We start from the raw sequence: 21,366 nt of genomic DNA on the forward strand, positions 1-21,366 counted from the left end.
GAGAGCATTCTAGAATAGAGTGAATGGAGAGGGCTTTCTAGAACAGTGTGAATGGGGAGGATATTCTAAAACAGTGTGAATGGGGAGGACATTCTAGAATAGTGTGAATGGAGGGAAATACATCAGAAAAGAAATAATAAAAGAGAATATTCTAGAACAGTGTGAATGGGGAGGACATTCTAGAACAGTGTGAATAGAAGAAAATGTTCAAAAATGAATTGAGGGGAACATTTCAGAATGAAAATAATAAAAAAATAACATCCTAGAACAGAGTGAATGGGGAGAACATTCTATAACAGTGTAAATAGATAAAAACTTATAGAAAGTGTGAGCAGAGGTAAACATAGCATAAATTTAAATAATAAAAGAGAACATTCTAGAACAGTAAATAGGGAACAATCTAGAACGCTGCATGAATAGACTTTCAAGAACAGAGGAAATGGAGGAAACCATTGCAGAATGTGACACAGCGAATGGAGTGAGCTTTCTAAAAGTGGGTGAGGGGGAGAACCTTCTAGAATAAAGTGAATCATGGAGAACATCCTAGAACAAATTTGGCAGTCCCCCAGCCATCACACACTAATCCAACGCTAGAGTTTCATTGCTGGAGGGCTCTGGGTCAGTGTGATCTGGCCTCATGCTTTCAAATAAGCCTGTTGGTAAGCAGAAGTTATCTAATAGTAGATTTTGAGTTTTGAGCTGTGATTAGGTTTTTAGGTTCTTATTTGACTGGAATAATCTTCATCTCTGGGACTACCTTATGTCGTCCCACTGGAAGGTTTGCAGCTGGTCTGTCTTGAACCTTTTTGATTACTGATCTGATAGTGGTTAATTGTCTCAATCATTTTCCTTCTAGTATCTATGTGTAAAACACATTGCGAGTCATTTATGTGAACGCAGTGAAGGAAAGGCAAACACATCTGTATTAAGAAAAAGCCTTCAGAGCATTGCACAGTGTACAGTCTAGTGCTGCTGATCTCATTAGCAGTATTTAGCTACTGCTATGGTTCTTGTTCAGTTTTATAATCCTTGTTTTCCTATGTCTATATCATCTCTATTGACGCCACCCGTATATGCTCTGTATAGAGAAATTGTCTAAAATAGTAATGATTCATATATATCGGTATGATATGGTGGGGTTCCAATTTACCTTTACTACAGCATTCAACATTAAAACCAAAAGTATAATATTCCACAAAAGCTGTGCCTTATAGTATCTCAATCTAAATCCATAGCCACAAGCTAATAAGCTAGTCACAATACATCCCAGCTCAGCAGTTAGAGCACTGGTTTATTCCTCTCATGGTTGTGGATTTGAGACCCAGATTAAACAAGGCCCTTAACCCTCTCTTGTGACCCTGTGCTCTGACCCTGGCTTTCTTCTCTGTGAAGAGCAAGATTCTGGTGGCAGCTGTGGCCTAAAGGCTAGAGCAGTGGGCTTGAGATTCGAGGGGTCCTGGATCAATCACCTGCACTGGCAGGATGTGGGAGGGAAAGAACAGTACTTTCTCCAACCTCAACATTTATGGGTCAGGAGCCCTTGAGCAAGGCACCCAACCTCCAGCTGTGTTCTTACTACCACAAGTGTGTATGTGCCATGAATGGGTTAAATGTTAAGGGTGAAATCTGCTCGGAAAAATGTGTTTACAATACAGTGTATTCTTAAATCTGCACAGGAGAAATGTCTCCCTGTTGGCAAAATAAATTGAGACATTTAGTTGCAATAAATTAGGTGAAACATCAGGATGATTTTCGAAATGGCTTCATAATAAGGGTCCTTAATGTCTAGTGTAGGACAACAATTCTGGCTCTAGTAATCTGACAGTGGTTTCCACATATGCAGGATTTTACCACAGTAACTATGTGTGTATATGTATATCCACCGGTATAATAAGCAGTAAAAGACTCTCCTGAAGGTATTCCTGACAAGGGACATGAATAATTCATTACCAATGTAAAATCTGTATTGATTTACTGGTTGGTCTATTGATTGGTTGATTGATTTCATTATTTGGAAGTGCTGGACTCGGGTCATGCTTCTATTCAAAGAAATACAAAGGACCAACCATTCTAATTTGGTTAGGCGTTCCAAACACAAGTAGTTATAATCATGGTTCAGTTTCACTGTTAATGTCTCAGGAGACTGCACTATACTGTACTCAGACATATATAGGCTACATTCATTCTTTACTGCATCCACACACTCCAACCTCTCTCATATGCACATATGGCGGATGTAAATGCAGAGACTCTGTATCTGACATGGTATCTGAAAGTCTAATTGATATACAAATCAAACAGAAACATTGATCAAACGAATGAAAATGAATCTAACCAGCTCAAATCACACAGCCATTCAGGCCAGGGCACCAACTGCAGTGCTCTAATATCACTGTAGACTCTTAGAAAGAGATAGGGCTGGACGATGCTGATCACATTCAACATTATAATATTTTCCAAATGTGTCACAGTGTCAGATGATATTTCCAGTATTAATAAAGTTGCTGAACTCATTCATCCTGGATAGTTTAGAAATGTCTTACAGTGGGCAGTGTTTGAGTTGTGTACTTTAAGATGTTTAAGTGCTTTAGTTAAAAATAGCAAAAAATTGGAGTTTTTAAAGCAATATTGGCATCAAAAAACAGTTATATGTTTTTTTTTTTTTTTTAAAGAGTTACAACTATTTCTTATGGGTGTTAAGCTCTTTAGAAAAACACTGTGAACACTATTACTAATTATTTACTTTTGTATGGATTTCAAGCTCTTGTAAAACAATCTGAAGAATACAGTAATTGACTCACACTGTATGCTAACTGTATGCTCATTTAAAAGAAACAAATAAAAGCACACTGCTTTAGGACAGCTATGGTGTTGTTTTATGTGAATTAGCTATATCATGGACATAAGGCTAATTATTTAGTAATATATCACTAAAGATTTTTACTAAAACTGGAAATCAATGTCACAGTTATCAATATCAGGCTATATCCATACAGACAAAATCATAATTGTCCTGCAAAAAAACTTTGTATCTCCATTTTTGGTGTTTTTAAATTTTGAAAACAGTGTCAATCTGGAGGTAGTTCTTTATGGTAGAATTCCATGATAAATGGACTAATAGAGATGCTCCAGAATGACTCACATTGACTTTCACTGAAAGTTAGGAATGTTGTGTTCTTCTTTTGTGAAGTTCCCATTTTGGAGATTTTTGCTTGACATTGACAGTATGTTGTCTACTACTAGCCACAGATTCAGGATTAAGTTTAGCCATTAACAAAATGCCTAATCAAAATGCTGTGTAGTCCAGGAGAGGGATTAGGCCTAGTGTTTTTGTCACTCACTGATAATGGAAATCTGTACCTTTGGGATGCAGTCATATAGGAACTGTGAGCCAAAACAAATATCCAGTATTGATTTATTTGTATTATTTATTTATTTATTGAATAATGCAAATGCTAATACAAATAGACAATTAAAACGAGAAGAAATTGGAAGTAAATCCATGTGGATCAGCAGATTACAGAGAAATAGAACATTAATCTCAGTAAAGTTAAAAATACAGTAAAAAGAATCTAATGCAGATATTTTTCAACACAATACAATGCAATGGAGTTCAATAAATGCTCGATGTCATCATATATCGAGTTGAAACATCATCAAATCCTCATACCTGGCAATACAGATACCAATATGATATGATTGTCCATCCCTGCTTTACCATACACCTTACACCAAAATAAAGGTCCTACAAAGGATTCCTTGAGTGATGTTTTTAGAAGAGCAACTTCTGCTTCCATGAATAATTTTGTTGGAGAGATCTGTGAATGGGAATCAATTAATCACTTGATGTACAGGTACTTTTTCTACTAACGCTCACAGATCACAGATTTTACAAAATTGCTTCTTTATGGAACCAAAGGTGTTTTTTTCTATGGTATCACTCAAAGAACCCCTTTAAAGCACCTTTATTTTCACCTCACACTTCTAATCACAATCACTGCTGCTCAGAGGCACTTCACATCATCTAGAGGAATCTAGAAGATTGAAGATAATTAAAAATAATAAAAATTGGAATTATTAAATCACTGTTTCATTTCACTGCTTCATAACCGGGCTGAGATTACAGCCTTATGAAACTTGCCCATTATCACTGCCTCAAAGGCAGTGTTTTAACTCGTAGCCAGCTCAGGTTGGACATCACTCTCAGCACATCAGTGTGTGTGTGTGTGTGTGTGTGTGTGACAGTAATGAAACAGCACAGGCGCTGGTTTGATCGCTAAACTCTCATTTGGAGCTCCACTTTTCCATTCACCTCCAGCACACCCAGACCCCCGGGCTAGTCAGGTCCACCTGCTATATGGATATTCAAGAACTATTCCAAAAATCACGTCCATCCGCAGGACCCTTCAAACTCCCTGCTAAACTCCATCCACATCGCAGTCACTTGTGTCATTACCCAGACGAAGCGGGTGAGAAACTCACTTACCTGAGAACATCAGCTGGAAGAAGTAAAAGCCCATAAGCTCCATTTCCCCTGTAGCTGTGTGTGGAGATCTAATTCCCAATGTCGCAGGAGTAGTTCGCTCATATATGTGCTGAGGGCATGTGAAGTAGAGGATCGGGGAGGAAAACGAGCCGCCAAAAAGAGAAGAAGAGGAGGAAGAGGAGAAGGAGGAGGAAGAGGGGGGAACGCTGGAATAGCGCGAGCTGCAGCTTCGGCGCGAGCGCGGAACAGAAGAGCAGCAGCGGAGCGCGAGCCGTGCCGCACAGTGTGCAGAAGTGAGAGCAGAGGAGGGGAGAGCTCTTACTCAAAGTTAGTCCATATGTTGGCTAAGGAGGAGCGCAGTCCAGCAAACAGCTCTGCCCAGACTGAGCTTTCAGTGACCACAGTTAGCCATACAGAGAGAGAGAGGGGGGGGGGGGGTAACGTGTAAGACTGAGAGCGAGCGAGCGAGAGAGAGAGAGAGAGAGAGAGAGAGAGAGAGAGAGAGAGAGAGAGAGAGAGAGATGGGGTGACCAATACAGTGTGAGACTCAGACTAAGAGAAATGACAGAAAGAGAAAGAGAGAAAGAGAGAGAGAGAGAGGTTACCAACACAGTGTAAAACTAGGAGAGAGAGAGGGAGGGAGTGAGAGAGGGGTGACCAACAATGTGAGACTAAGAGAAACAGACAAATGAGAAATAGTGATGAACAAGGCAGAGAGAGAGAGAGAGAGAGAGAGAGAGAGAGAGAGAGAGATTAGTGAATGAAGGACAACAAGAAAATCTAGCGACAGATGACCAGTAGAGTGTGAGAGAGACAGAGACAGTGACAGTGAGAAAGCGAGAGAGATCAAGAGAACGTGGGGTGACCAACAGTGTGACAGAGAGAGAGAGTGATAGAGATGATAGAGATGATAGAGAGGGAGGGAGTTGTAAAGGAGAGGACTATGAACCAGAGAGGAGGAGAAAGAGTGAGAGAAGGTCGAGTGAACAAGAGACAGAGAGAGAGAGGGGGGGGGGGGGGAGATGAGCAAGAGAAAAAGACTTAACTTAATAAGTAATGGCCAACAGAGTAAAAGAGCGAGCGAACGAGAGAGAGACAGAGAGAGACAAATAGAGAGAGAGAGAGAGAGAGAGAGAGAGAGAGAGAGAGGTGACCAACAAAGTGTGAAACTGAAAGAGACAGTGAGAGAGAAAGAGATGAATGAGTAGAGTGAACAAGAAAAAGAGATGACCAAAGAGAGAGTAATCTAGAAAGGAAAGGGATGACCAGTGAACTAAGTGAGCTAGAGTGAGAGAGAGAGAGAGAGAGAGAGAGAGAGAGAGAGAGAGAGAGAGAGAGAGAGCGAGAGAGGCAACCGACAAGGTGTGAAACTGAGAGAGAGCACAAGCGAGAAAGAGATGAGCAAGTAAAAAAGGGCAATCTAAAAAGATGACCCACGGACTGGTGTGTGTGTGTGTGTGTGTGTGTGTGTGTGTATGTGTGTGTGTGTGTGTGTGTGTGTGTGTGTGAAAGAGAGAGACAGAGAGAGAAAGATGAATGAGTTGGGTGAACAAAAAAGAGAGATGACCAAGAGAGAGAGAGATAGAGCACTAATAGAAAGAGAGAAAGAAAGAGAGAGAGAGAGAGAGAGAGAGAGAGAGAGATGGGGTGACCAACACACCTTGAGGCTCAGAGAGGAGAGAACCTGCTCACACTGCTGATAATGCAGATAGAAAGTGTTCTGTGAACTGTTTGAAAAATGAACCAATGCGTCCTCTTCTCTGTCGGCCTCGGAGAGGAAGCTGAGACGGTGACACTAGCAGCCAAATCCTCAGCTCTACATCATCTCAGGAACCATCTTTAGGATATTTAGTGACCAACAAAGTGTGAAGAATTACCAAGAGAGAAGATAAAGAGAGAACTAGGGAACCAGAAAGGAGAAGAAGAGTAGTCTAGAGCGGGAGAGATGACCAGCAGACTGAGAGAGAGAGAGAGAGAGAGAGAGAGAGAGAGAGAGAGAGAGAGATGAATGGGAAAGAAAGGTGAAGAAGACAGAAACAGGAAAAGATAATGCACACTTTTATAAAGGGGGTTAAAAGCAATGGTTCTCTATAGAAACCAGGACAGTTAGAGGAATCATTTGAATGCTCCAGTGTTTTCTGTGGCTAGTTCTTTGAATATAAGGAACACCATAATATAAGAAAAACTCTTACAGATGGCTTTATGAAAAAGGGTTCCTTTTTCAGTACTAGATAGAACCTGATTGCTGTTTGCATATAGGGGGCAGAGAATGGCAATGGTTCTATATAGAACTACTGAAAAATCAAAGAACCAATTTAATGCTTTAATGACTGTAGGGAAAACCTCTTGCAGCTTTAAAGACCCTTTTTAAAGGGTTCTATGTCGCACCTAAAGGGTTCCAATGTCACTGAATTAATTTCAGCACTATTCAGAACCCTTCCTGCCTTTTGTGGACATTACCAAGTGAAAGAGAGAACTAGAGAACCAGAGAGGAGAAAGGCAATAGAGATGAACAAGGGAAAGGGAGAGTAATCTAGATAGTGAGATGAGCAGCAGAGAGAGAGAGAGAGAGCTATTAAGAGAGAGTGTCAAGTGGAGTAGCATTGAGAGAAGGTGCTCACACAAACTGCAGGCTAAGAGTCTGCAAACCGGGTTTCATATTGAATTGTAAATTACAACAATACAAAACTCTGTGAAATGCATTTTTCTCCTCCTCCCACACTCTTCTCACATGGCCGCATGTCTCACACTAGGACCCTGGTGAGCTTTTGTCATAGTAGGCTTTTTGAGTACCTTTGGAATCCAAAGTTAGATCATCATTATCTTCAAAGAGGCTTCAGGGGGGTACTACAAACGCAGAAGACGTTTGACGAGGTTGCCTGGATAGGAGCGCGACGGACACCTGCTGTAGTGGGCCGGTGCACGGCTGGCTCATCCTGTGTGATGTGCATTCATAAATCAAGTGTTAATTCTGTTTTTTCCCCTTGATATCGAGATGAGATCCTGTGACGCTATGTTGCTGCAGAGACTTGGTGACATTCTTATCAGAAAGGAGAAGCAGACCATGGTTAATGTGCACAATGAACACACTTGATAGTCCGTGCCAGCATTACATCACTGCAACACAAGGACAGTTCCATTATGAAGTAAACTTGCTGTTGATACGGAATTAACATTTCTCACTGTGGCCTGGTATACATAGAATCCTTTAGTTCTAAGAAAGGGTTCTTAATAGTGGAACCCTTTCAACACAATATAGAACCACTATATCTTTTAACAGGTTATTTAAACAAACTATCAGTTTAGTTCTAGCGAGTGGAGAAACTCTGCACACTAGTTCTAGCAAGTAGGTAAAAACTCTGTACACTAGTACAAAGTAGGAATACTCTGCACACTAGTTCTAGTGAGTAGGTAAAAATCTGTACATTAGTTCTAGTGATTAGGGATACTCTGCACACTAGTTCTATTGAGTAGGGATACTCTGCACACTAGTTCTAGTGAGTAGGTAAAAATCTGTACATTAGTTCTAGTGAGTAGGGATACTCTGCACACTAGTTCTAGTGAGTAGAGATACTCTGCACACTAGTTCTAGCAAGTAGGTAAAAACTCTGTACACTAGTACTAGTGAGTAGGAATACTCTGCACACTAGTTCTAGTGAGTAGGAATACTCTGTACACTAGTTCTAGCGAGTAGGAATACTCTGTACACTAGTTCTAGCGAGTAGGAATACTCTTTACACTACTCTTAGTGAGTAGGGAAACTCTGTACACTACTCTTAGTGAGTAGGGAAACTCTGTACACTAGTAGTGGCCAGCAAGGGTCTGTATGTCTAATTTTATATGTTGTACCTGCACTGTTGATCTATCCTCTTAAAAATCAAGGAAGTGAGTCAGGGAACTGGGGAACTGCTGCTATCGAGTTGGGGAACTGTATCCTTGTAGCGAGTGGCTAGCGACAATCTGGTAGGGTGGTCATATTTAGTTTTATAAGCCCTAATAAAAGTAAACCCTATAAAAGTTTCATTTTGAGGCAAAATAACAGGGTTGTAAAACTGCATCTGTATTATTTTTTTGTTTGCCCCAACCAAAGTCAATAACTTAATATTTATACACCAAAACTAAAACCACTGGCTGAGTGCATTTTTTTTATTTCTATGCCAAGTGTCACAATGCATAATATCAAATAATAACAAATAGTTAAAAACACGTTTCATTGTCTGAACACCAAGGATGGCTTTCCTGGACATGAACTGGAGTGGCAAACATTTTTGTAGTCAAGGCTTAGCCGTAATCTGGGTCTAAAAAATATAGCTTCAGATGTTTAAACCTTCAAAATGTAAAGCTGGTCTAAACACAGAAAAACAGTACAATTTTCACAGCTCGTGTCAGCTATACTATTTTAGCCCTGATTTTCCTGCAGTAGACAAGTTTTTTAAGGTCTGTGAAGACAAACCCCTCCCATCAGCCCAGCGACATGTTGCTGAACAAGCACATGGCGCCCGCTGTCTAAGTGTCAATGGTTCTGTGATTTTGCCAGTCTCTTTTGCGAGCTGTCTCAGATGCCCCGATTTCTTCAAACCCGTTTGAAGTTCCCCATGATGAATCTTGCATGTGGGCTTCTCTACGTCACACAACGATGAGCCGCAGTCAACAAGCGAATGAGCAAAGTATAAGCAACCAAATATAAAACAAACATGGGCACAAATTAGTGCAGAAATCTACTGGTTCAGGATTTTGTCATTGGGGTGTTTTGCCTCAGATCTCCACAGGTGAAAAATCTTTTAGTCTGCACCACCTTCCTCATGGCAGCCTAGGGTCCCTGGCTGGTTAAGCACACCACACACCTCCTTGGGCAAGACTACTAACACTACATTGTCCTACGCATGTAACATTATTTATGCTTGTTAAATAGGGAAGCTTCCATTATGTGCTCAGTCCCTCACGCTACTCACCTCCAACTCCTTCTGCAGTCTGTACAGACCATGTTCTCACTCTCTTTCCACCTAAAGTCTTTTTTTTACATTTCAAATGCCATTAATAGATTGAAGTTGGGTAGTGGTTGATCCCTTGTCATTTATTGTTCGATGGTCATTTTTGTAAATCAGCAAAACTGCAGGCAGTGTGAGATACCCAGTCTTTTTATAATCTGCTATGACTTTAAATGTCCTATAGTGTACCCAAGGCTTCAGTTACTCTGGATAAGAGCATCAGACCACACAACACGTGACAGATGATACATTTTGAGTAATTTTTGGTGCAGTTCATTAATGCTGGTGTAATACTCATGTAGGCCCTACTCATTTTTTTTTTTAATTTGTAATTTTACACCAATGCTAACATTTCCACATGATATAAAATACAGTATTATTTTAGCTCTTTGTTAGTTTTGAACCTTGGGTTATCTAAACATTTTAAAGTCAGCGTACTCTCTTCTGTACATTTTTACAAATTACAATATAGTGTCAGAAACCACATAAGCAAGTCAGTCACAACGACATGACTTCAATGGTCTACTTGGAATATGAAGGAAATAGTGTAAATATGGTTATGCGCCAAACTCCCCCCTCTGAGCATGTGAAGAATTCAACAATGGCGTGTAACTGGTTGCGCTGAAATGACGTGCTGACAGATTCCATTTACATCACAGTAGGTTTGTGGTGGACCTCCCTCACTCAGGGTGGTCATGTTTTTGGGTGATAGGAGGGAGGTCTATTACTACACATCTATTTGCTTTATTGGCAATTATAAATATTGGGCAGTGCAGAGAGGATAGATGAGGAGTGTGTAAATTTCTTGTGCCTGTTCTACGTTTATGTACATATAAAAGGATGCTTCCAGCAGGAATCAGCCCCTGGTCTCCTGAAGCTGACAGCGCTGATGCATTAAACTGTGGCCTGTAAAGGCTTTTTATTTGACCAATAGATGACATGGGCTTTGATTGGGACATGAATTTTAAACACCTTCTGCTCTCTCACTGACACATTACTCATGGATTCCTCATTATTTAGCATGCCTTGGCCCACTGTTACATTTTGGCCAATATTTTCTCACAAAGCTTTTCACTTAATTCAGGCGTCAGTAACACTCAAGTCTGTGTATACGACACACACAGAACACACACACAAAGTAAAGAGGCTGAAAACTAAGCTCTCTGCACAATCTCTCTCTCTCCCTCTCTCTCTCTCTGGCCCATCCCTGCACCAAACAGTGTCAAAAGACATCAGCAGATGTTAACCACTCACTGCGCCTACCTGACACAGTTGTCCCAACACATGAATTGCATCCAGGTTTTCAAACATGCTATGAATGTACAAAACGCAGAGCTTTCTACCATTTAGGCAGTCACTCAACACTGAATCTGCAGTGTTTGGGATGAAACAATGCTAATGTTAACCAGAAGACCAGACTGTTTTAGTATATACATGCATACACACATTTTTTAGCATACAAACCAACTTCTGGAACAGGTTTAATGCTCTTATGACACATTTATTTATCCTGCATGTTTCCATATTTCGAAAACATTCAAAGGTTGAACTGCTTTGAATGGATATGGACAGATATGGGCTTCTCTCATTGGTGGCTTGGTTGACCGTTATGTAACAGTGTGGTAAATGTGCCCTAGAATGGAAACCTGTGTTTACTTTGGCATAGTTGAATAATGGGAGTTCAGTACATGGATGTAGCATATTGTGAATGATGAAGTATCCTCGTTTAAAAGCAAAACTCGCATGAGTAAAACATGACAATTTCAAGACCTAAGAATTCCAGGAGATAACAGTCATGACTCATTATATTTCTGCCTCTAAAATAGATAAAAATGGGCATAAGCCCAGCCCACTATCGAAAGCATAAACTCAACAGCTACTTCTGGAGAATATGGATGCTAGGCTAAATAGGCTAAAAGCCAATGGTAGCCAACTAAGTGACGTGCACTCTGTGCTATGTAAGAGGAAGGGATTGTCATGCATCTTGGGAAAGCCAGTGAGGCAAGTGGGTGTTAGCGGGGTGCCCTTTTACAATCTCCTCAGCTAGCTAACCACACACCATGATGACTAGACACAAAAGGACCCAAAGAAGTGAGACTTGGGAAAAATTACAAAAACCTCTTGTTACAGTGTTAAAAGTCTAGGTTAGGTTATGCTATGCTATGCAGCTGTGATCTGTTCCATAAATCCATTAAAGCAGAGCTAATCGTTTTTTCCCCCCACGAGTCCACCAGAAACATCAGGAACATAAGTGTGTTTCATTCTGAGGCAAAATAACAGGGTGGTAAATAGGCTTGTAAAATTGCTTTTGAGCATTTTTTTTACCCTAACCTAATTAACTCCTTCATGCTGAGGCTGTACTTTAGCCTAGAAGGCTCTCACTGTGAGTTACTTGCATGCTTCCAAATGGTGCTATATTATAGTCACAAAAAACGTCGTACATATACACTCAGTAATTACTTTTAATAAAAAAAATCTTCATAGTGAATCTAGAGAAATTGATTCCTGTCAAATCCCAGGTAACATTGTTATAGAATACAAGATGATCAAGAATATGTTTAATCTGATATTGCAATTAATTTGTGCCCCACTCTCTCTTAAATATGTAATTCAACAGTCAACATGTTTTATATTTATTACCTTTATTATTTAACCAAATTTTTCCTCATTTACAGAACCGTCCTGGCCAAGAGAAGCAGCAGTGCATAACCTGCAAAACAGCCAACACATTACATGAAACATAAAACACAAAAATTCAATAATCAACCCCCAACAAATCATTCACAATCCTTACCAACACTTTTACCCACTTCCACTTTCTGAAGAATGTATTTTAAGCTATTCAGTGACACAAGGTTCTGCAGATTCCCAGGAATGACTTCAGGTCCTTACAGGAGGACTTCGGCTTTTACAGAAACCATGCTGGACCAGCTTATTCCTTCATTTCCAATTGACTGTTTCTTACCAGCGTGTAACTGTTGAACATGTTGGCAGGAAGCCCACCGTATTCCTCATTTGTTGTTACTGAGTGACAGCAGTGCAGGATGGGGATGTAGCATATGCACCATTTACTACGGATAATCACTTAATCATGTCTGCGAGTTACACAAACCAAACCATTTGGCACAAAGTCAACACTGTGATCGCTCTGCCTTCGTGCTCAGGAAGCGAATATTTGTGGCCGCCAGCCATTGACTTTAAGAGCTCACACCTCATAAATGCTATAAGTTCACAAATAGTGCACTGCTTAAAAAAACTAAATCGTAGTTCATGAAGTGATTGCATACGAGGCAATTAATCTTCTCTTAGATATGAGTTGTCTTGTGAAGCACAGTGAGTATTAGATTATGATAGCCTCCATTGACAATATCTTAAACTTCAATTTTAAGTGAAAACCTTTGGATTTGAAGTTGAGCCCTTTTTGAGCCTCATTATGGTGTATTCAGATGGAATCTCATTATGAAAAACTGCCATTTCTTGATTAAATTTCACATTTCACTTGCCAAAATATGCTTATTTGCAGTAATGTTATATTCCAGCATTTTTCTAGCTAATCTCTATCTGCTGTATCTGTTTCATACCATTGATTACCCCAGACAAAACCGTAGCTGAACTGAAAAAGAAGAACAGAAAAGCCATTGATTCAAAGCAAACCCATGACAGTCAATGGGCAGATGCTAATAAAAGAAGCCAATGGGCAAATACTGAAGTGTCTTCCCATTGGCTTCTACTACAACTGCGTCTTGAGCCTAAAAAGGCTTGAGTGCTCTTTTAAGACACAAAAATGAGGTCAATAAGTGCTTTTTACAGAGGGATCAAAAAGCTATATTTGTGTTTGCTTACTAATGGAATCATGGCGACAGCATAACACAAGTGGCTTGGAGAACAAGACTGGACAAGCTTTTTGGTCAGTAGAGGATTAGAGGGAGGATTGAGGTCTTTGCCCAAGCTCATCGCTGTCCTTGCATTGAAGCACAAGATCACAGAAACCAAGCCCAGCTGCCAGTCCTCAGAGGAAGGATCTGAATGAGAGCGAGGGTCCGCTCTGTAGAGCGCTCACGCTTTGAATCCAAACCAGGAGACGGATGTTAGAGTCGTGGGGGCTGGATGACAGAAGTTGTTTTTGAGGAGAGGAGAATGGAGTCTGAGGCATCTTGCAAATTGGATGGTTTATAAGAGGTGGTATTTCAAGCCGACGTGGAACATGAAAGAAGGAGGTGGGGTGTAGGGGACGGCAGCAGGTTGTAAGAGCGCAGAGGGGGGAGAAAGAAATATCAGCAATTACTAGAAAATCGAAAAGAACCATCTGCAAAATGGCGTTATCCACCAGGGCTTGGTGAATAGAGTAGACAAGAGCCGCCTTATTGCGCTAAGTGCAGTTGGACTGAGAGCATTGCATGAATAGATAGCGCTTCGCAGCTTTTCCTCTTGATTTTTTCCTTTTTTTTTTGAAGACTGGTCAGGTAATAACATGCGATTTTACAGCTCACCTCTGCAGTTGTCAGTAACACCAGGCTCTTTTCTCATTTTTCTCTTCTCCTTTGCCTTGGGGACTTAATGTGGACACTGTCTCCTATTCACAAATAGCATTTTAGAAGAAAACAGTGTCCACTTATCACAAGCAAGGTCCAGGAATTGAGGTGTTTAGATCATTGTAAATGGAGCTGGGAAATGTCATTGTTATCAAGATGAACTGTGTGACAATACACCTTTCTGTGTGTATATGTCCGCACTGTCAGTCCTTCTAGAACTGAGAACTGAGCAGCTGAATGTACCATATTTATTTAGACCAATTAAAGAGAGCCTGTGAACAACAAAAACTAATATAAAATAAATAAAACTGCACAGAAATAAATGTTAGCCTAATGTATTATGTCATTTCTATAGTTATGTAAAGTACTGCTTTTTTCCCAAGTACACTTTGGATGCTTGGGAAGTACCTGTGAATACAGAATATTTAATTTAGAATGCAAACGTAGTTATGATATTTATTATGCTATATTTTTTCAGCAGAGGTGGGTGAATTAGAATAAACCAATACTCCAGTGAAAGTCTTTACTTTGGTGGCTTCGATATCTATCTATCTATCCATCTATCTATCTATCTATCTATCTATCTATCTACATCACACTCTAGACTTTCTGAGCATATCCCTGATATTGTCAGAACACTAAACAACTGTATGTTTCAAAAAAAAAATCGCTTCTCTCAACTCTCTCAAGTATCACAGCTGTAGTGTGGCTCATTGATCTCATTGGGAGATCAAGAGTTCAATCCACAAGAGTCATAGAGAGCACCATTAAGCTCACTTTCTCTGGGTGGGTAGAATGCCCCTCCCTCTCTTCACATCACTCTGTATGACGCTATCCAACATAAGCGTCTGTTAGCTGGCATGACAGAACTGCCTGTTGGCATTTTTCTTCAAGCAGCAGTTTGAAAAGATGTGTTCACACTTAACGTGTATGAAGGAAGTATATGCTAGCCTACATCCCCCTGTGCTACGTGCATTGTGTGACAGGAGGGGAATTGGACTCAACCTAAACAAAGGGAAAAACTGGGTAAAAGTCTACAACTTGACCACTACTTATTTCTGGTCTTGGACAAATCTTAGAAAAAACATGTGATTAAGTAAAGTAGACTCAATAAAAGTGTCTTTTAAAAAATAACTATTTGGGTAGAAGCACAGATGTAGCAGATCAAAATGATGTAAGTTCTGCAGCCATCTAGCCATCTGCCCCTATCATCAGGATCATTGGTTCGTTTCCTGGCGATGCCTCAGCCATCCATGCATAATTAGAACATAATTAACCTCACTACCTGTGGTGGGTCTCCTCCATCATTTAGTACAATGCTAGTCAGTGCTGATGTAACAGATCCAGCAGTTAGTGTTCTCCTTCATGCATGTTCAGCTATACAATGATGTGTCAGAGGCAGTTTGACAACATGTGGTAGACTGCCTTCATATGGCTCACGTGCTAGCCTTCAACTTTCTAGCACTGGTAGTATTGTGTGATATTGGAGTTCTAGTGGGTGGGAATTAAATATGGCTAAACTGGGAAGAAAATTGGGGAAATGTTCAAATAAATAAATAATAATGACTTAACTTTCATTTTAATGGAACTGTTAATTGTACATTAAACATCTGTCTAAGATTGAGGTTTTCAGTTCTATTGAAGAGCTCAAATGCTATTCATCTCTTTCTGGGATTCCTAAAATGAAAATAATAAATAAAACTTAAGATTTAACATTACAACAGAATAAAATTAAACAGAGAAAATGAAACTGAATGAAGAAACTAAGTTTTAATAATCGAGTAAAAAGTAATTACTTTCTATTTAAAAAGAAACTGACTTAAATGTAAATGTTACTATCTACCTCTGCATATAGCTCTTCTGCATATATACCTCTTCATAATTGTACCTATTACATTAGAAAAGCTTCCCCCACTGTTTCAGTGTCTCATTTCAGAAGGCCACACCCAGCCATGTTGAACCTACAGTGATTTTAACACTAGCAGACATCACTGGCTGGATGGGGACGTTCACCAACACTGAGCTAAACAAGCTCTAAGCATATTTTATGAATTATTAAAAAGTGCCTGTGGGATCTTTCACCACCGGCTGTATTTGTAAAAGGTATTTGTAATTCAAATTGACGCTAAATGTTGCAAGGAGGCAGAAACCTCCCTCCAAGGCCGAGGAGGCTTACAGTGCTGGGTTATGTATGATACGGCTGTATCCTTAAAGTGAATGCTACTAAATGTTTTTTTAGCATGTTTTTTTTTATAATATAAATTAACTGCTATAATATTAAATGCATGGTTTGCTTGTTTTAAGTATTTTAACCTAGTAAAAATCTAGTATAGGTCTTATTAATTTCCTTAAAATAAAAGTTGTAAGTAGATAGTTCTTTAAGTTATGTCATTGAAGTCCATAAAAAACATGTTTGTCATATAGATGTATGAGTGTGAAGAACCTTTAACCTGGTAAAGAAACTTTGTATCAAATGAGCGATATTATTCTTTACATTCTTGACATCTCTGTTACAAACATGCTGGTCCTAATTTGAAATCATCTGGTAAAGTGGTAAAGTGTGGCGTCCAAATAAAGTAGGACTAGAAATTATTTCAAATATTCAAACAACTATCTTTATCTGAAAAAAAATGATACAGTAGTGTCCACAATTCTTAGACCACTAGCAAAAATGTTAAAATATTTTTTTCTAATTTAAAAGATATATTTTTAATACAGTTGATACTTGAGTTGAGACATAACAATGTAAAAAGAAGAATTTAATTCATGAAATTTGTATTTTAATTGTCCTCATTCTGCTTTGTTAACAGTGTGCATTAAAGCTACATGGACTCCACAAGTTTGTATAAAAACCTCTGATGACTGGATCCACCTGAGAATCACTAAACAAAAGCTTCAGCAGAAGGGATAAAAATATCTGATGAGTAGAGCAGATCCACCTGAGAGTCTACTGAACACAGGTATAGTGGAAGGCCTAAAAATATCTGACCTTTTTGTACAAAGGCTACACAGGAACAGTTCAGTGGGGGGGAAAAAATCAAATTAACATGATTTATCACTTATCCCAGATGCAGTGCCTCAACCCAGACATGCTTTAGTTCACTTCTTTAGTTTAGAACAGGACCTAGTGGGCTACCATTAATGACTTATCAATAACTAATGACTTAGACTGTTTATCTCATGTCATAAATACATGCCCCAACATTTCTCAACGTGCCCAAAATACATAACTTCACATTATATAGTTTTTGTGATAGATTTATGATGGAAAGAAAAACAAATATATTTTTAGCTTATATTTACCAAGACGGAACTGGTGACAGTCCAGTGTTTATTAGCCTAGCATATATCATTATAAGCTAAAGAATCAAACATTATACATACAACCATACAACCATGTCAATTTAATTCCAGGATTTTTTTTCCAGGTTTCAATGAAACATATTCAGTATTGTCACTGTGGCCTCAGCCTCTTGCACCCAATCTTATATTGTTTGGAATTAAGATCCTTTACCTTGCCAAGACTTATTTACCAAAAGTGAACCAAAAGTGATTCCTCTTTGCCAGTGTATGGTACTGTGGCACTCCAGGGAGCCATTTTTGGCAGCATTTTTTAAGAGTGTGTGTGGGCCTGTACCCCCCCTTTCGGCACGGGCTCACCCTGACCTGTGTCACCTCCACTATGACTTCGATGAAAGCCAGATGAAGCCTATGAATGCTCTGCTGCAGAACCTCTCAGCCTGATGGGAAACACTCAGGGTCTGCATAGTCTTACTGTGTGTAATAGATAATTAATCTCATTTTTTTTCTCCTCAGGATAGCTTAGCCTTACGGTTCCAGCAGGGCATGTGTGAAAAAGTCGGAAGTAATGATGGCAATTACGAAATGCCATCTTTTCCCCCCTAGTTCAAAGTTGGTTCTCTAAATACAGCTCGAGTAAATTACGGGACAAAGGGCTGTGTTTTCTAAAGGCTATGAAGCACAGGATCACAGTCAGAATGCTCTGACTAACAATTAATACGATCTCAACAGTGCAGAGCCTTTAGAAAACATGAGTGGTGAAGCTTGCCATATTTATAAACATCAGCTTGATATTCTACACCAGCCTTAGAGCGACTGTGAAATTATATGGAGGTTTGTACAATGTAGACGCAGGCCTGTGCCGTATCCTTTTACCGAAGGCATTTAAGTGTGGACAGGCGCATTTCAGCACTCCGTAATACTGCATGCAGGTAGACTGTTCCAAAAGGTCTTTGTGTCCCGTGATGATCATTTTAACATAAGAAGGGATCATTTACACTCAGCATGCTGCTTTCGTCCCACACACAACAGGAAATATCAGGAACTTTTTTATCAGCGCCTCTCTGCAGTGAAGCCGCTGACTGTAAAGGAAAAAGACGTAATCAGTATTCACTCTGTAGATCACTCGCCCTCCATTTCTTTCCATACACATGCATTTTCTTCCTCACCCCAGTTATCTGCCAATCACGTCACGTGGCAAAAAAATTTATTTCATGTTTTCGCCTGCTCAATGTGCAGCACCCGCCAGCGAGCAGTAGAAGTGTCTGGGAGTGAAAAACACAGCCATTGTTTTCCTCATTGCCCTATTTAGTGAGAAGGTTATGAGATGATTCAATAATTTGGGAGGGTTACGTGTCTGAGCTGTGTTCCAGCACAGGGTATTAAACACCTGCTTTGGGGTTGAAATGCTGAATATGAGAAGATTCTGAAATGTGAGAGAGTCTGGGCTGGATTTGCATTTGTAGGTTATCACCCTCTCACCTCCCACAGAGACAGATGGAGCATGCACAAACACACATACACAAACACACAGTGACTAAATAGGGAAGGTTTTGTTACAGGATTGGCTCGGCCTGCTCTTAAATAGTTTACTGCAAAACACCCTATACCCACATACACACATTTAGATATGTCTGCACCTACACACACAAATCTCTGAGATGTTTATATGCCACAAACTCTTCATACGGTACTGAAAATGGGGGTTTAAAATACTAACAATAATGGAACCCCTTTTAATGCCATATGGATTCATTTTTTTTAAAAGATTTACTAAAGTTGTCCACTAAGGTGAAGAACCCTTTACACAAGGTTATTTGAGTTGTCATGGCTCCACATAAAATCATCAGCTTTTATTACAGAACCCTTAAAGAACCCATTTTAATGATGAACACCATAAACACAAAACATGACTTGACCTGCCAACAAGACAATGCAAGATGCTAGACCATTAATGAAGTGATTCAGTGTGCTGAGGAATGAGGAGGTTCAGGTGATTGGTGTGGCACAACAGGTAACATCACTGCCAGCCAGTGAGCTACCACACCATGTAAAAGACTGGGGTTCAATTCCTGGTCTGGGTGACTATGCTGCGCAACACCAATGTCCTTGGGCAAGACTCGTAACACTACATTGGCCCACCTCTGTAATATGAGTAACCCTGTAAGTTGCTCTGGATAAGAGTGTCAGCTAAACGCCAGAGGAGCATCTACACTATACTACACTATACAGATGACCAATGGGGTTCTATGGTTATTTCATTGATGGTGTCTATGATTGCAGTTGAGATTATATCTTGTATCAAGGAATCAAGAAGTTCTATATGATACAAATTGTTCAGCATCTCCTCATGATTGAACCACAGAGTTCTGCTGTTAAATGTTCTGGTAAGAGAAATAGATTTCAGGTCAAATTTGTTCACAGTGGTTGTGATGGGACCCAGACACCCGAAGCGAGTAGTGCATCTAAAAGCTACATCACAGTGTGCATAGTGTTACAATGTGTCTAGATATGTCTCCCCAACCTTCCCACTTCAAACCCACCAGACCCTCCAAGCCCACCAAACACAGCATTCTAGTCCAAAGACGTGTTTTATTTTCAGTTAAGGAAGAAACATGCTTTAGGGGTGTCCTAAACCCAAAACAAGCCAACGCTGTCCCTCCCAGGTTACTAACTTGCCTTTCTACCAAAGACAACACAGAAAAGAAAATACAGAAACATAACCTAACTCCCTAACCATTCAACAAAGACAAATCCCAAAGAAAACAGACGACAGCCTCCAGTATAGGATTTCAATTACTGCTCTGAAGTTCACATTCATCAGCGTTACTAGAGCTTGAAGGCTTCACCAAAACTAGCATAGCTAAATAAACACACATGGAGAAAGCCAAACAAAAAGCATTCTCTAAGTCTGGCAGGTAGAAGCGCTCAAAGGAAGGATGAAAGAGCCAAGAAACGACCAACCATCATGCCTTTAAGTCAGCCCCCCACATTGGATCAGCCAATCAGTGAACCCCATCGCCCATAAGCACTTGAAAACCATAGGAGAGTGAATAGGAAAGAGGAGAGAGTGAGGAAAGAAAGGCACGCTTTACCGCCATTGCACAGCAGTACAGCAGAATTTAACCTCTGCATCCATCTCACTGTCCCACTTACTAGTGAATAAGACAGTGAGAACACACACTTAGAGCAGTGGGCAGCCACATTAGCACCTGAGGAGCAATTGGGGATTGAGTGCCTCGCTCAAGGGCATCTCAGGCATGAACGTTGAGGGAGAGGAAAGCACTGTTCCTCCTACCTCCACATTCTGTCGGTACAGGGGATTGAACTAGTGACCTTTTGGCTCCATGCCCACATAGTAGCTATGGCTGCCCCCAACGAGAGAGAGAACACAGCAAAAACTAGAAAACATGTCACTGGGCATAACAATATGAAATAGTTATGAATATGTACTCAGTAGACACAAACCGGTTGGCAAGCAAATACAATGTAGAATGGTTGTGCAGCTTTTGTGGTTCCCACTTCCAGGCAGTTGCTATGCTGTTGCTATCTGGTTGCTATGGTATTCTAGGTGGTTTCCACAGTGTTGCTAGTTGATTGTTACGGTATCCATAAGAGGTTGCCAGGTGGTTGATATAGTATTCTACGTAATTGCTATGATGTGTCTTCATTCTTGCTAGATTGGTGTTATAGTATTGCAAGTTGATGCCATGGCATTTCAGGCAGTTGATGTGGTATCACAAATTGTTGCTATAGTGTCTAAAGTGATTTTAGAGTGGTTGCTATGGAACCTCACATGCTTTTTTGGGCATTACTAGTGCATAAAAAGGATGCACAACTCCTGCAACCCTTTCATTTCTATGAGATAAAAAGGTTCACCCACAATGGCCATGACCAATAACCATATAAGATTCTCCAATAGGAACCTTTTCACATCAAACCACTCAGTGTTTACGCCTTAACCATTCAATTATGCACAAATGTTAAAAAGCTACTGAAATTTCCATTTAATTCCAATTCTATTCCTATTCTTAGTCAGCTGTTTTCGGAAACTGGAGAC

General features: G+C 40.0%; 1 protein-coding gene across 2 annotated transcripts in view; it reads right to left on the bottom strand.

The window, feature by feature from the left end:
* The window catches only part of gfra4b (GDNF family receptor alpha 4b), a 77,291-nt gene extending 72,400 nt beyond the window's left edge, over positions 1-4,891 (bottom strand). The window contains exon 1 of one of the 2 annotated variants that reach the window (XM_072673582.1): positions 4,487-4,784. In XM_072673582.1, the coding sequence (XP_072529683.1) occupies positions 4,487-4,529 (43 nt within the window). In that variant the 5' untranslated portion in view covers positions 4,530-4,784. Of the gene's footprint in view, positions 1-4,486 lie in introns of both variants that reach the window. The other variant, XM_072673581.1, reaches the window with a different exon arrangement.
* Positions 4,892-21,366: the final 16,475 nt, after the last annotated feature.

This window comes from Salminus brasiliensis, chromosome 2 (assembly GCF_030463535.1).
Source record: "Salminus brasiliensis chromosome 2, fSalBra1.hap2, whole genome shotgun sequence".
Lineage (NCBI taxonomy): Eukaryota > Metazoa > Chordata > Actinopteri > Characiformes > Bryconidae > Salminus > Salminus brasiliensis.